The sequence below is a fragment of the Perna viridis genome, chromosome 3 (genome assembly GCF_037379345.1).
Source record: "Perna viridis isolate PV_CMFRI_1.1 ecotype Kerala chromosome 3, ASM3737934v1, whole genome shotgun sequence".
NCBI classification, from domain to species: Eukaryota; Metazoa; Mollusca; class Bivalvia; order Mytilida; family Mytilidae; genus Perna; species Perna viridis.
This window is the reverse complement of record NC_142447.1, coordinates 44,803,629-44,819,798: the sequence shown is the minus strand read 5'-3', so window position 1 is coordinate 44,819,798 and position 16,170 is coordinate 44,803,629. Positions and strand designations below refer to the sequence as shown.

The 16,170-nt window shown below is 32.7% G+C and overlaps 1 protein-coding gene across 2 annotated transcripts; it reads left to right on the top strand.

Moving 5' to 3' along the window:
• The first annotated feature begins 11,249 nt into the window (after positions 1 to 11,249).
• On the top strand, positions 11,250 to 15,894 carry LOC148622434 (matrilin-1-like). Of its 2 annotated transcripts, XM_088572332.1 has the most exons (8): positions 11,250 to 11,390; positions 11,622 to 11,661; positions 12,057 to 12,632; positions 13,194 to 13,370; positions 13,498 to 13,539; positions 13,888 to 14,487; positions 14,793 to 15,320; positions 15,757 to 15,894. In XM_088572332.1, the coding sequence occupies exons 1-7, from the start codon at positions 11,349 to 11,351 to the stop codon at positions 15,314 to 15,316; spliced, it is 2,001 nt and encodes a 666-aa protein (XP_088428458.1). In that variant the 5' UTR covers positions 11,250 to 11,348; the 3' UTR covers positions 15,317 to 15,320; positions 15,757 to 15,894. The 2 variants fall into 2 exon arrangements, with proteins under 2 accessions (XP_088428458.1, XP_088428459.1); XM_088572333.1 differs by lacking the exon at positions 15,757 to 15,894 and having other exon boundaries at positions 14,793 to 15,368.
• The last annotated feature ends 276 nt before the right edge of the window (positions 15,895 to 16,170 follow it).

Sequence of the window (16,170 nt, the reverse complement as noted above, 5' to 3'; positions counted from 1 at the left end):
TTGATGGCATAGAGTATAAAAAATGAACCGTCTGAACTACTTTTTTTCAGTTGTATAACTAATTGGTTTGTTTTCAGGTGTGGAAGCAAAGTGTATATGTTTGACTAAACGATTTCACTGAAGTCGTTGCAAACTAAGCCACTAAGAATGCCCCGTAAACATAAAAATCATTCTCAATTGTGTCTCAGATTTTCCTGGACTGGCATTTCCTTGTGGTGTTCTTTATTGTTCACTTTAAAACTATTTTTGTGATAGATACTTGTACGCCAATTCAACGCCTTCGTGTTTACAAGACACCATTAAACGTTTCATTGTCATGACGCACATTGATAAGAATATCCCACATGGCTCTAAAAATAGGAATATTCTTGTCCCAAATGAGGCAAATTTCATTTATTACAAACCAGGGTGCATTAAACCAGATTAATAAATAAATTGGGTGTTAATGAGCATATAAGCAGAATTTTCTATATGATAGTGAAATATTAACATTTCAAATGTGCAAAACTGTGTTTCGGAGTAAGGAAACAAATTAGCAGAATTCTAGTAAAAGTAATTGCAAACTTCAAATAGTACATTCCTGTTTCAGGTTCATATTTGCATTTTATTTACAACTGAATACAATATCAATGTACATATAACGGCTGAATCTTAATGTCTGAAATTGATAAAAACAGAAAATATTGAATCAAGTATGACCTGGCATTTTTATTGTATTATTAAGTCGACTTTTTTAAGTCAATTGTCTCAAAAGTTAAAAGGAAACTGATGTATAATATTATATTTCAGAGTATACACTTCAGCTAACACAGATGTAAATTTAGTTTGAATGAAAGGAAAATCGTATGAAGTATTTCATATTAGGACAGTTATCTGGTTTTGAAATTATCTGTCAGTTTGGGTTTTTTAACATTACCTTCATCGTGTGTCATATATATATATATGATCACATTAACACATTTTTTAAAAAATATTTCAAAATAGAATACATCTTTTTTAAGAACATTACACTTTAAGCATGTTCAAAACAAGTTGCTTATGTAAACTTTATAAAAATTATTACCTTGAAAGATGTTATTCCATAAATTATGACATGGATTAAAATGAAATAAAAAAATAATCAAAACTTGTATTCCAATAAATTTCTTTATTAAAAAACCGTGAGAATTCATTTAGTTGTGTGGCGCCTTAGTGCAGCTGGCAATATTTGGACAATATGTTGATCATCAAGTGATAACTTATCAAGGTTTATCAAAACTATGTGTGTTTTCTGATTATCAAGGTTCACTTATTTCGACTCAAAAAGAACTTGCGATAAAGGACACTTCAGAAACTTAGAATTTACGTACTACTATAAAGACTCATAACTCAACAATACTATAAAGACGATTACTTCTCATTTCTTTTACAAAATGTGGATTTTCCATTTGTCTGTGGACACATTCCTTCAGTCTCTGTCTATAGAGTGTTATATCACAGCTATACGTTATTTAAGAGCCTGCAAACGCTAAACGAATTTGTTTTACCTTGCTAAACGTTAACTTAGAATAAGCTTTTTTGACAAGTATATGCTGTCTTAAGTCTAAAGGCGTCACTTCAAAGTCTTTTACTCATTAATCCTTATTGTTTGGCCATTTCAACCACAAGAACAGACTCATCCAATTATTCGTAGTTTCTCTTTTTCATTTTAAATAGCCTGACATCATAAGAACAAATATGCGGTTGTGATTAGAAATAAATACATCAACATTTGACTGTACAACACACACATAATATTAACATTTATGTGTTGTTTTTTAAATATTTTTCAAAGCTGTGAATCGACGGATGAACAAAGAAGTAATATAATATGTTCGCCTTTCCGACTGACGGCAAGGTTTGGGGGATACATCGTTAGATTCTTTCCATAGTTATTAGGTTTATAATTGACAAGAGTCAAGTGTATAGTATGATGCAATTTTAATTTTAAATTTTGTAGCAGTAAAGGGATTATTTATAATTTATTCAATCATCGGGTTTTTCGTAGATATATCTTCTCTGATGCTGGTAGATGGCTTTCATATTTTGTAAAATGTATAAATTAAATACGTGCATTGACTTCTACTAATTTTGTTAATTAAATCTGCTGTAGCAAAACAATGATTGGTGAACATTATAGATGGTGGAAGCATCAATTTCCATCATGCACTTCTCAGCAACTTCTTTCAAAAAAGTTTAAGTGATTGACATAACCCATGGCGTGAACTATATGTACTACCTAATCATCGAAGTGACGATATTTTTTCCTGGTGTCTAGCACTATTTTTATTGTTATTTTTTATCCTTGACTTCTGAACTTTTTCAATTTTAGTATCTCCCATGAGTATATAATTATCATGAGTCCTTTTTTATATTTGTAATATAAATCAACCAAAGGTGTTGTGTTTTAGATGAGTATATTTTGTTATTTATTTATACTCAATTTCCATTCAAAAGAATTCCTCCCTTTCACTTTTGTTCAAATGTTGCAAGTGTGGAGTATGATGAATCAATTTTCCTTTCCATTTTGACACAAAGCAACAACAATGTCCCTAAAACTCTACAGTCTCGTAACTTTTAAAATGTGTACTAATGCCTATCATGGTTCATACAATAATGTTATATCAGTCATAATACCCCTAATAACATTTAGTTGAGTACGTCATAGTGTCATAATAACAGATAATCCTTGTCCGAGTTGCCAAAACAAGGCTGTAAACAATGTAGTTAGTTCGATACATTGTTCTTAATAACATACAAATAACTTTTTTGTGACTATGTCTTTCGGTCGTCTATTCATTATTTTCCTTGCATACCATTATCGCTACTCTACCGCATTGTCTGTTATTTAATGGATTGCAATGTCAGTCAAGGATTGTTATTTTACAGTTTTATTGATGGGGCTATCGTGATGCTGGGACTCGCATAATTTCTGTATGCACCATCTCAACTGTTCAAAACAGAAAATTAAAGTAAACGCTTAAATTAACACAATGACGAATTATGAAGCAAAAATAGTATACTATATACACTAAAACCTGTTTAAAGCGATAGTGAATTATCTGAAAATCTGTTTAATCCAGACATTTTTAAAGTCATTTTATATAAATTTAAATGTATTTTAAACCTCGGTAAATCGAACACCTCTCTCAACCGAACACATTAAACAGTCCAAAAAATAAGGGTTTTGGTTTAGACAGGTTTCAATGTAGAATGTTTTCAATCTAAAAATGTGTCAAATAACGAACTATAAATGTTTTTATGATTACTGTAATCGAAGTTAAAAGTAAAATGATACTATAGTAATTACTATTAAACAAAAATTAAAGATAGCATCGACATTCTTAAATGTATTTGCCGTTTTATTTTGCAACAAATGGTGTAAAAAATTTATGTCTGCTCACTATAATCCCAGTAAGTTTTATCTTTATATTCCAAATGTGAAAATGTAAATGATACTGTTTATGGCTATAACAAAAGCAAACTAATATTGATAAAAGTATTTCAACACAAAAGTTTATATAGAAGTTTAATTCATCTGTTGGTACTCAAAGGTAAAATAAAACTGAAAACTGTAGGGATCTGTCACCTGATTTGTGACATGAACGTCAGCATATTCGCACATGCTTCTGTCAGGGGTGATATTTGATCAACAAATATTCATATAAAAGCTTAGAACAATGAGTATGATATGGCTTAATATATAATCGAGGTATACAAAAAGTCGTAAAAGTAGACATGTAATAAAGACATTTAAAGGTGACTGCTCTCATCAGTTGGTTATCAGTTTACATGTACTCAGTATCAACAAAGGTGACTGCTCCCATCAGTTGGTTATCAGTTTACATGTACTCAGTATTAACAAAGGTGACTGCTCTCATCAGTTGGTTATCAGTTTACATGTACTCAGTATTAACAAAGGTGACTGCTCCTATCAGTTGGTTATCAGTTTACATGTACTCAGTATTAACAAAGGTGACTGCTCTCATCAGTTGGTTATCAGTTTACATGTACTCAGTATTAACAAAGGTGACTGCTCCCATCAGTTGGTTATCAGTTTACATGTACTCAGTATTAACAAAGGTGACTGCTCTCATCAGTTGGTTATCAGTTTACATGTACTCAGTATTAACAAACACTTTGTTTAGCAAGCCAATTTGATAAAAACTTCATTATCGATTTCTTAAAGAAATGTGCACTTATAATTGGAAATAAATTTCAAGGAATGAGAAATTATATCAATTCATTAAACCGCTTAATTTACTTACTTACTTCTACATTCAAGTTAACGAGAGGTATATGTTATAACACATATTCTTGTCTTTTCTTGGTTCAGGCAGCTTCGAGACTAAAACTAGAAATGAAAACGAAAGATAAACGTAACACAAGTCCGTTTAGTGGTACTGCGAGATCAAATATTTTAAGAGGGTGTCAAATAAGATTTTTTTTCTTATTTCACGGGTGCTAACAAAGGGTTATTTTCGGTTAATATCAAATAAACTTAGTCAAATCAGTATGTATTTTTAATACCATTTGATAAAATGTGTGCTTATTATTCCAGCATTTTTTTTCTGATTTCATGGATGCATAACATGTTAACCTTAGTGCAAAATGGTTCTAAGCGTGTAACTTTTGTCATTTTTGGGAAATCACGTAATCTTATTATATTTTTCTTTGCAAGACGTTTGGATAAATGCGTGGACAACTAAATACTCGAACTATTTAAAAAAAACTTTTAATCATAACTACTTTTGACGAAATTTATAGTTGGATTAAGCGTGTGGCAAAAAATTTCGGATACAAAAACCACACGTTAACCTCTCAATTTCGTTAGTTGAATGGAAACGGTACTTTGTGACGTCGTCTTGATATGTAAATGTTGTACTTGTTTGTTTTACAAAATAGTATGCAATTAATCGTTTTTAGTGGGTAAGCTAAATTTCCAGTATTAAACAGGGCCGGAAACAGATATAGACGAATGTACTTTTTTTTTTATATTTATTCGCATTGTTATTATTAAGCAGCTACATTGTACTCACTTGTAACATTGATTTACCTTTGATAAATGCAAATCAAAAATTATCGTTTAATTCATTTTCATGATATTTAAGTAAATACATCATCGTGGAATTTCAGTACGATAAATGGTATACCTGAAAACTATATTCGTATTTTTCACATACGGCATAGGCGGATCCAATGGGTCAGGTCAGGGCTGTATACATATACACGTATCACCAATCTTTCCGAGCTTAAGAGCCCTGACTTGTCTCTTTGGCTCCTCCTATGCTATATGTGAAAAATATGAAATATAGTTTTCAGGTATACCATTCAATTCAAATCAATTTGATCCGATGGAGCAATGTAGCGAATAGAGTCGTCACATTCAAAACCAGTGAAAATGTGTGCGTTTGCTTTGGATGTGTAACAGTCTGCTCCTGATGTACACAACGATCGCCATCTTGCAACTGTTTTACAAAAGCATTATCGTGTAATGAGATTTGGTGGCTTCATATTTTATAAATTTAGCATGTAGTTTATTCAATTGATTGTAATAAATGTAATTTTCTTACATAACAGAAACATTGATTGGCATCACAAAGTGATTACAAACAGCTATTCAGTCTGTTCGGATGCATGATAAGCCGTTATGATTACCCGATCCATCACAAAATAAATAAAGAACCTGCAGAAATCATTGCGTTGTTACATAATGTGCCTCAAGTTTTTGAGCAGTATTCTTGACGGAAGAACATTTGATAACCAAGAATAGGTGCCATTTAACACCATAATTTATCATATTTTTGTCACATTGGCACCTTTGTAATATTCCTCGAATAACTTATACAATATAAAACTGCTGAGAAACAAACGATAGCTGAACATGAATTACTAATACTCTTACAATGTTTGAACTGGCCAATAAAAACTTAGAAAAAAAGAAGGCATTGCAAAATAATATAAAAATCATAACAATGACAAGAAAGTGTGTAATTGGACTGGTTATTATGATTTTCTTAAAAAAAGAGATAAATTATGCATAATAAATTAAAATATTCGGTAAAATGATATCCCGATGAGTACGATAAAAAAAATAATGCAGACAGAATAATCTACTAACATGAGTTTTTTTAATACATATCAACCTGCCTAAGTGTATATTCTAATCCTACATGTTGGCACATTAGACTGAATCCAGATCCCTCCGTTTGATTCTGTCCTAAACTATCCTATTCAATTCTTTGTAGGTTTGCAAAATGTTCTTTATTTCACCATTTACAGTTCAGCTCTATGTTTTCATGTTTTTTTTATTCTACTTCTTCTTTACTTTAACTTTATATTGGCAATTTTTAAATCGATTACTTCACTCGAAGTGGCATAACTATGTACTATAGGTAAACGTGATAGACAGGAGATACCGATGACAGCTATAATACGTTTAGTCGTACAATCTAAGAAAGATAAGTCAAGTAGTTTTTTATGTCCTTAGCTGTGATCAGCCTTGTATAATACTATTTATGCTAAACTGCTACGTGTCTTTTGTTTCTTGTTCATAATCTATCAAAGATTGGTGTTTAGTCTTCATAAAAATAAAAGTTACTTACTTACTTGCCTACTTGTTCATTTTTTCTATTACCAATGCGACAGAATAGCATAGAATATAATACAATATCTTTATACAATATACATATGTATACAGAGATCCAAAGATTAAAAAATTATATATTGATCAGGCTTAGGAATCTATGTGCAACATGAGCAAATTACATAGATAGAAAGTTACATACAATAGACAGCATGTTTACATGAAAAAAAAAACACTAGGGTTAGAGATGACCATGTTTAGACCTTAAATTTCAGAAAAGAGAATAATAGGATAATTAATTGGAAAGAGTGAATAACCAAAATACGATCACTACTCCCGAAGAACGTCGAGATTTAACGAGTGTGCGGAACTTGTCCCGCACACAGTTAAATCTAAATAAATTAATTTGAGATAAATCTGTAATCTGATTGGTTAAAATAATTTTGTTATATCTCAATGGATAAAAAAATATTGACACACCCCAATTCAGTTAAATTCCGTGCTACTTTTTTCATGTTTAAAGATAAAAATATGTTTTAAAATTAATTTATTAAAATGGCTATGATAAAAATTTTGTCTATTGAAAAATAACATAAATTTTCCATGTGCATATTTTGTTTATTGCACTTCGCGCAATAAACAACATGCACATAGAAAAATTATGTTATTTCAATAGACAAAATTTTATCATAGCCAATTCTTAAATGCATCCATGGCACGAGTGATCACATTTTAGTTATTCACAATAATCAATTGATTATCCTATTTAAATAACACTATAACAATAAAGTTGAAAATGATAGCACTTTTCGTATATCCGTTACACCCTTCATTTCGTGCAATATAAAGCTAGGACAAAAGCTAATATTGCTTTGAGCAAATAATTCAACTGTCTTTGTGGAAATAAACCACTAAAACCCCCAAAAATCTTTCGTAACACAGTGTTAGTCAATCATTTGCACGATACGAGTGACGCCGACTATCAGTTGACTGTTCCTATACTCGGTTTAATTTTCGTTTTCGTGCAAACATATATGCTCAATACTATTAAGACCCGGTTAACGCTCATATGTGGTATTTGTAATTCATGACGGAATGAGGGGTTTCTTAACGCCCTTGGCTATCATTCGGGGTCTCTCACGGACGGTGTAAAGCATTGAAGCGTTTGCACAGTCCCGGGGCATAGTCATACCCGTGAATGTGGGTCTTGGTGTATTCGGTGAAATTAATTGTCATTCATTGAATCCATTATCACGTGGTTTACTGTCGTGACTGGTTTTCCGTATTATAGCCTGACAACCCCAGCATGTAACACGCCAGGGGTACCCCATTCAACCACCAGTCTTAGTTCTGTATCTTGTTAGAAACATTAAGATCGAAACGATAGAAAATATGTTTTGAAAAAAATACTTAGATTTGTTTTATACAATGCGGTTTCATTATTAATTCGTTAAACATTATAGTATTTTAATGACAATACTACATTCTGCAAGTTAATTATTTTTATCGACCTGCAACAGTAGGAGCTCAATCGAAACGTACTAAACTTGGTATAGTAAGGTCAAGATGAAAAAAAACATTAATTTTTTTCCACTACCGTTTGTTAAAAGGTATAGATGCAGTTAATTTGGCTTACATCACCCATTATAAAAACGTCACGAACAAATTTCCGCCGTATTTTAAAGACAACCCTATACCGATTATTTCATATTCCTATACTTAATCTATTGCATCCAAAACTATCAATTATAAAAAGGGTATTGCAGAACCTCAAGATTGAGGAATTCAAGGCTAAACTTCCTGACTGTTCTTGCAAAAACTCTCCATTCAAATATGATTCTTCCGGTCACGTCATTACGGGAGATTTAAACATCATAGAAAACGAACCTTTGCGTAAAGTTCCGTGAACCACTCTCCATGAATTGGAATTATAATTTTGAATTATTATGGATACTGTGGAGGACTATGCAAGAAAACGATAACTAGAAGATCCTGATTCGCTGTCAGAGTGGGTAAAAGCTGTGAGGTCTTGAAACGTATGAGAGTTCAAAGTACATGTAGGTCAATGAGTGTCAATGCTACATCAGTTTTAAAGATCTTGATGTAGCCAAAACTATGTCTGTTCTCCTTGACAAATATGTTGTCGCAGCAGCAGACAACGCCCAAAAATCACTTTTTTGTCTGCATTACATTCACTGCTTATAAACGGAAGTAGACGTAGAAAATAATAGCAGTAATCTTCAAAGAAGAGTTAGTTGAAAACAATGAGTCAGTTCTGTCCTCTTTTGGTTTCTCTACTAAAGACGATGATTGTGATCTACCGTCCAAGTCTGGATTCCAAATTACACAAGACTTCATACTAACAACGCTTAATAGCATTATCTAAAAAGTACTAACAAGCCTTTTCAGAAACTTCTATACTCAAATCTGTCAAAAAAGGGTCTCCAGTTTTGACTCGACACAAGTGATACACTACAGGAGTAGCGGTATCAATTCAATACGACCCTGGAAAATTCAAAAGATTTCCTGGAAACCCTCAATGCTAGATTATTATCAAAATATAATAGCATTAACACCCATGATTTTCCAACCATTTATACTATTATTCCCCATACTCGGTTGAAATCAAACTGTTACTCCAAAAAAGACGGCACACCTTGTACAAATACGTAGTACTAGGTAGGGATTCTTCATACTTTGTAAAAAAAACAATTCAAATTCATCTTCCAAATATACCGTAGAAGGTGGTGTCAAAATACTGGATTTTTAATGGATAACATATTTGTCCAATGTGGTGAACACATTTTAAATAGACGGTCGGCATTCAAATGGGAACAAATCGTGCTCCATTCCTCAATGACCTATTCCTTCATTCTTACGAGGCTCACTTACAGCTGATCTTATCCAAAAGAAGGAACATGATTTTGTGAGATCCTTTACGTGGTCTCAGTTTCCGCTATATGGATGACGTCTTTAAACAATCTAATTTTCGTTTTTTTCCAAAGTTTTATACATGTACATCAACTCTATCCAATAGAGCTCGAGATAAAGAACACTACAGACACTATGAAGTCAGCCTCAGAGTTCGATGGAAAAGGAAAACTCATGACCAAATTATACGACAGACATGATGACTTCTTATTCCGTAATATCAAATTTTCCTTCATCTGTAGCAACATCCCCTCAGAACCTGCGTTTGAAGTTTTCATATCACAACTCATACGTTATGCCAGAGCTTGCTGTAACTACGCGGTTTTTTTTTTTTTTTTTTTTTTGACCTTGGTAGACTCCTTACAATCAGGCTTCTGGAACAGGATTATGTTGTTGCAAGATTTAAATCATCACTACAGAAGTTTCATGGTCGTCATTAAGAACTCGTGGATCGATATGGTGCACCAGGTCCATGCTCCGTGTTTTTAGTGACTCCGGGTCGGGCATTTACTTTTCTTTCTTTGTAGGTGTTATTTTGGTTATTTCAAGTTCTTGGTTGCGTAGTCTTTATCCTTGGAATATATTCTTTTTGATTTCCGCTCGAATCTTGGTTGCCTTGAGATCATTCTTTAATTTTAATTTTGTTGATAGTTCCATTATCCTAGATTGAATTCCATGATGTACCAGTGGTGAAAAAAAGTAATATAGCTTCACACGTAAATAGAAAAACCTGTTTGCCGTTGTTTATTTTCAATTGATTTGCACAGATTTGAAAATTCATTTGTTCCCAAGTCTTTATGATTTTATTTTTACTTTTATTAATGTTTAATTATTATGTGATATATGATATTTGCCACTGTTTCTTTTTTGTACCCCCTCCCCTTTTGTATCTGCTACTGTTTTGCGATGCTTTCCATGGATGCAATTTATATAGTGTTTGACAGAAGTTACGGAAACGGCTAATAAAAATAGTGTGTAAGTACTCTGATACAAAAGCACGCTTCCGCAGTTTCTAGTTTATGGACATGAAGCCTGAAAACGAGATTGGGCAAATTGGGATTTTCCCTAACATTTTTCTCAACATCATTTTAATGTTGTTTATTACTCTGTGTTTAAACAAAATGGTATGTGCATCAACCCATTCAATTTTAATGTAGACCGTACTGATATTTTCCCTCGAAATTCATTTAAACCTTTCCTTTTGTTCTTTTGTACTTGTTGTATAAGCGTTGAAATTTGGAACGAAACTTAAAAATTACCAACATAATGCATGAGCAGAAAGAAGTGTTAATTATTATAGGAAACACAAAGAGTTAATTAAATAGCGGTCTTTACAATCAAAAATAACTTAACTTTTACATGAAAGTAGGTACAGTGTTCATATCTGATTAACCTGCTGCTTCTATATATACGTGAAATATTTTGAATAATCGACCTCATTTGTATGATTCACAACTTTCTCACAATATTGACATTTGCTCTGCAACCTCATCATATTAAAAAAAATGGTTACAATAACCTTATCGGCGACGCTGGTGACTCGAAAAGAGGAAGAAATCGCGGTTTAATACAATCCAATATCACGACATTTGCCTACTTTCTCTGAATTGAAAGTCCGTGACATAATTTTGGTTTCCTCAGCCGGGACTATCCACTTAATAACCGCAAATACTTAACATTTTATTAAAATGTGTTGACAAAATGCATTGTTCAAATCAATCTATATTTTAATCACTCAATTACTCTCAATTGGTATTTATAAGTCCCCGACATTTAGAAGTTAGAATTATTTTAAAAATTAGTTTTATTACAGATGGAAATCAATAACATGGAATTTTTTATAGCTTTTGTAGTGGTGAGTTTCTAGCTAATATTATTACGATAAATCCATAAAAAAAGTTCAAAACATTCTTTTTGCATTTTTCTTAATCGCTAGGCCTCGCTGATTACGTGTATACTATTCAAAAGCCCAGTTATGTAGCTGGAGATTATTTCAAGTAATTAAGGCAACATCTGTCGGGAAATTTTCATATTTCATGTTTTAGTGTTTCTGAATATGACCAATTTTTGTATATTCCATTTTTAGGCCAGCTTTGTTCTGCAAGGCTCGATGACACAGGAAATAGGTAATACAATATAAAAAACTTAGAAGACTAATACATACATTTCTAATGATAAAATTTCAATAATTGTATTTACATTCAACTCTGAAGGAACCAATTGGTGATCAAGTTTTAAATTAAATTGTACATTAATTTTTTTGCGAGGGTAAAGTAAAAACCAAGCTTGAGTATATTAGTGTTCAACAACATATTTTACTACGTAAGTAAATACAGAATGGTCGTGTTCTCGTGATTTTTTGTGCTTAAACAATAATTGCGTTCACATTAAAAGATAACCAACAACCTTTTTCTTGCATCCTAGTATCTACTTTTTCCTAATGAAGCTAATAAAATGATGTGAGAAATATATAATTTGAAGCTTACTATAAGTTGATGGAAGCCTTACATTCTGTTATCAGATGAATGCGACAACCGACCAAAAGACATCGTTTTCATCCTCGATGCTTCTTCTAGTATATGGCCAATAGATTTCATGACCCAGCTAGACTTCGTCAGTAATTTGACTGGAACCTTCAACATCGGTTCTTCTGTGACACAATCTAGGGTAGGTGTTGTAACATTCAGCAGCAGATGGAAGGTTGAATTTAACCTGAAGGATCACATGAACAGGCAAGATCTTGCCAAGGCCATAGGCAAAGTGCGACATCTTACGGGCGGTACTAACACAGCAGACGTCATAAATTTCGTAGCAGACAACATGTTTCTTCCTAAATACGGCGGTCGAATAAATTCTTCTAAGATCGCTATTGTAATTACTGATGGAGAAAGTTATTACAAAGACAAGACTGCAGTTTCTGCAGAAAAACTTCGAAATAAAGGGGTCACTGTATTTGCAATAGGCGTTGGACAGCGAGTCGACGTCGGTGAGCTGAACAGTATTGGAAGCAAACCAACTGAAAAGCATGTACTTGAGGTTTTCAGTTATAAAAATCTACAAAAAATTCGGGACATACTTACCAAAAGAGCATGTGAAGGTAGGGGTTACTTTATAATAATGAGCAGGACTTGTTTTCTTCCACATCTAACCTATATTTATATACGTCTTGTGACAATCGAAAATAAAATACAATGATTCAACGTTGATTTAATGACCACAAAATTTAAATATGTAAATGGATATAATATTGTATTACACACAGTAGTCTTGACTTTTAATGTACAAAATATTGAATACAACTCAACTGAAGTGCATACTATGGTGAATACTATGAAATGTCATTCTGAGTGCAATGTCATTACTGATAATTCTAGATTTGTGTGCTACCAAGAAAAACAAATCCGCGTCATATCATTCGAAATTATAAGGATTGAATGCAATTTTTAAACCAATTCATGTTTAATGCATTTGTATAGTCATATAGTCACGTGTGTGTGCATCACATTGTTATTCATTCGAAATATCATTTTTAATATTAATATTATTTACATGCAATTGTTCTGTAAAAACGAGAACTATGAGGAAACGTATTGTTACTTGACTCTTCAGTAACTTAATTTAGTGACACCTTTACATATCACAATATATTTTGCCTTAGCAATTTTGACCACGACAACTACAACACGTACTACAACTACGCAAGAGACGACAACGACGTCAACAACAGGGAAGAAACCGACGACAACAGAAGCAATAACAACGAAACCAACATCACCAAAAACGACACGAGATTTTCGAACAACTATCACAGAAAGCTTAGTCACAACCTCATTAGGTACTCATTTAGTCAATTAAAAAAAGACTCGTAATTTGTTTTACTTTCTGTCAAAAGTTAATTTAATATAAACCTTTCAGCGGATAATCACATCTTTTTTAAGTATATTTTCATTTTTTCATTTCAGATTTGCCAAATATTCAAGCAGACAAGGAAAAGATAACAAAAAGTACGTATAACATACATGTATCTGGTAGTTTAGGGAGGAATTTGCACTTATTTTTTGCGACTCCATGTCGCTCAGATATAGTTTTGTTGTTAAAAAAAACAGTATGACATAACATTTCATAGCACAACCTGTATCCATATGTCAAACTAATTTAAAAAGAACACAACTCTTGGGTGTTTGTGTTATTTTCGTGGTTTTTTGTTTTGTTTTGTTTTTTGTTTTGCTTTTGTTTTTGTTTTTTTTTACAAGTGTACTTAGTACAATTCCTTCATGTTAGCTTTACGCGTTTTTGAAGCACTGTGTAAAATGTCCAAATCTTACATTTAAGTTTACTATACGTTGTTACAGGTTGTGGTGGGAAGCCTGCTGATGTTTTCTTCCTACTTGATGCATCTGGAAGTATTCTACCGTCAGATTTCAAGAAGCAGTTGGATTTTGTCAGCACTGTCGTAGAGATCTTTGATATTTCTTCTGAGCGGACGAGAGTGGGCATTTCAACATTTAGTCACCAATATGATCCCGTCTTTGGTCTCGATCGCTATGGGAATAAGTCTTCTCTTATGTCAGCAATCAATGCAGTACCATACAGTGGAGGTGGAACAAATACCGGATATGCTTTAAAACAACTTCGGGAGCATGAGTTTTCACGCCAATTTACTAGGCCAAGTGTCGCACATGTCGTCATCGTCGTAACAGATGGATTGTCACAATTTCCACTAGAAACTGCAAAAGAAGCTGCTAAACTGAAGAAAAGTGGAACTTACGTCTTTGCAGTTGGAGTAGGAGATAACATCGACCATGAAGAACTATCTAACATTGCAAGTCCACCTGACAACAAAGTCAATAAATATGCAATGTATGTCAGCAATTTTGACGGATTGAAGACGCTTAGAAACATACTTGCAATAAAAACATGCGATATTGCAGGTTTTGCTAGAGACGAAAGAGGTAATTCTCACAACTATAAAATCGTATCAGTTGAAGTTATTTAAACTTCGGAACAGAAGGAACGGAAATGTATAGTTGTTTATTTTTGCGTTTCTTACCAATTGCATCGTGTTAATGTACAGCAAACGCAGTATCATTTAAAATTTAACAATAGCATTTTTGTATACATCATGTGTAATTCTATGAAATTGGTTTCAATTATAAAAAAAAACATAGTGCGCCATGTATCTAACCATAGAATTAATTACAGGTTAATGATCTAAGTAACACTGAAACGTTCTCTAATTGTTTGTCCTTTTTTTCAGTATGTAGAACAACCAAGGACAGTAATGTGATGTTTGTGTACGATGCTGCCTATTTTGGCTACAAGAAATCTCATCAAATCATGGATATAATTGAACAGGTGTCACTCTATCTGTCAACAACCGGAGGGAAGATTACTACCGGGGTTCACAGTAACTCTTGCCTCCGTAATAACTCTCGATCGCTTTCCAGCGCACCATTAGAGCTCCTCGAGGACTATGATGAACTTTCGACCTTGATTGCAGATTTGAGGACTTCTCAAATTCTGCAATCAAATGACGGTAGAACTAGACCTGTCAATATGGCAGTTGTTTTTATCGATGAAAATCTCCCGAAAAGGACAAAGACTGAAATTCTGAGATCAAAGTTCAGGAAAATTGATTTCGTAATCGTTCAGGTCAGTAATTCAATGGTTGACGATCAGCTGAGAAGACTAGCATCTAAACCGCATTATGCAATGGCTTTGCAAGACAAACAGGAAGATACAGTGCAGTATCTGAACACAGTGTTGTGTGAGGGTATTTAGACAGGTAATATCAAGTTAAAAAATGCGTGTGAATAAAGATAAGTTAACTCTTTGTTGTCGACTTGTTTTTGGAACATTTTGGTACAATATGTAACAAAAACATGAATGGGAGAAGAAATGCATATCAAATTTTCATTTGGTTTCTGTTCCACGGACGGCCATCATGAACCAAATAGCAGAAAATCAGCTTATGCCTCGATGTGTTTTTCTTACAGTCATACTATAACTTCTAATCCAGAAGTTTTATCTAAGTATTAAAAAAAGCGTGTTTTGTTCAAGTAAAAACGGATATTAGTAGAAAAAATCTAATGTTTCCGGCTCCACAGTAAAAAGTAGACAAAATTGTTTTTGTTTCTGTAGACAAAAACCCAAATAGTTTTCAAAGTCACAAAAGAACTGTTTTCAAATAATTTATATGTATTTAAATTCGTCTTTTCTAGGAATGACAGCGGTAAACAGACATTAGGAATGTCCAGAATTTGCTTGATAAGACATTTTAAAAAACTGATATAAATTATTCTTTTTATCACAATTGTAAACAATAATCTTATCTTAATAGATCATAAACACCTGTAAATAACATTGCCCATCTTTTCATAAAGTAAACATATGTTTAAAAAAAGCTTTATGCTTACTTTTTTATAATGGATCAATACACAGTGGATGGACAAAGTGAAGCAGAACATGACATGTAAAATTGATAAAGATCAGAAGTCACTTTTGAAACCACTTGGAAACAGGAATAAGATCCAATGCTAAGACACAGACATGCCTTCTTTTTCATTTTGTATGGTAGTTTCATACGTTTTATATTTACAATAGTCTCAGTATCTGTACCAAATGCCAATATTACT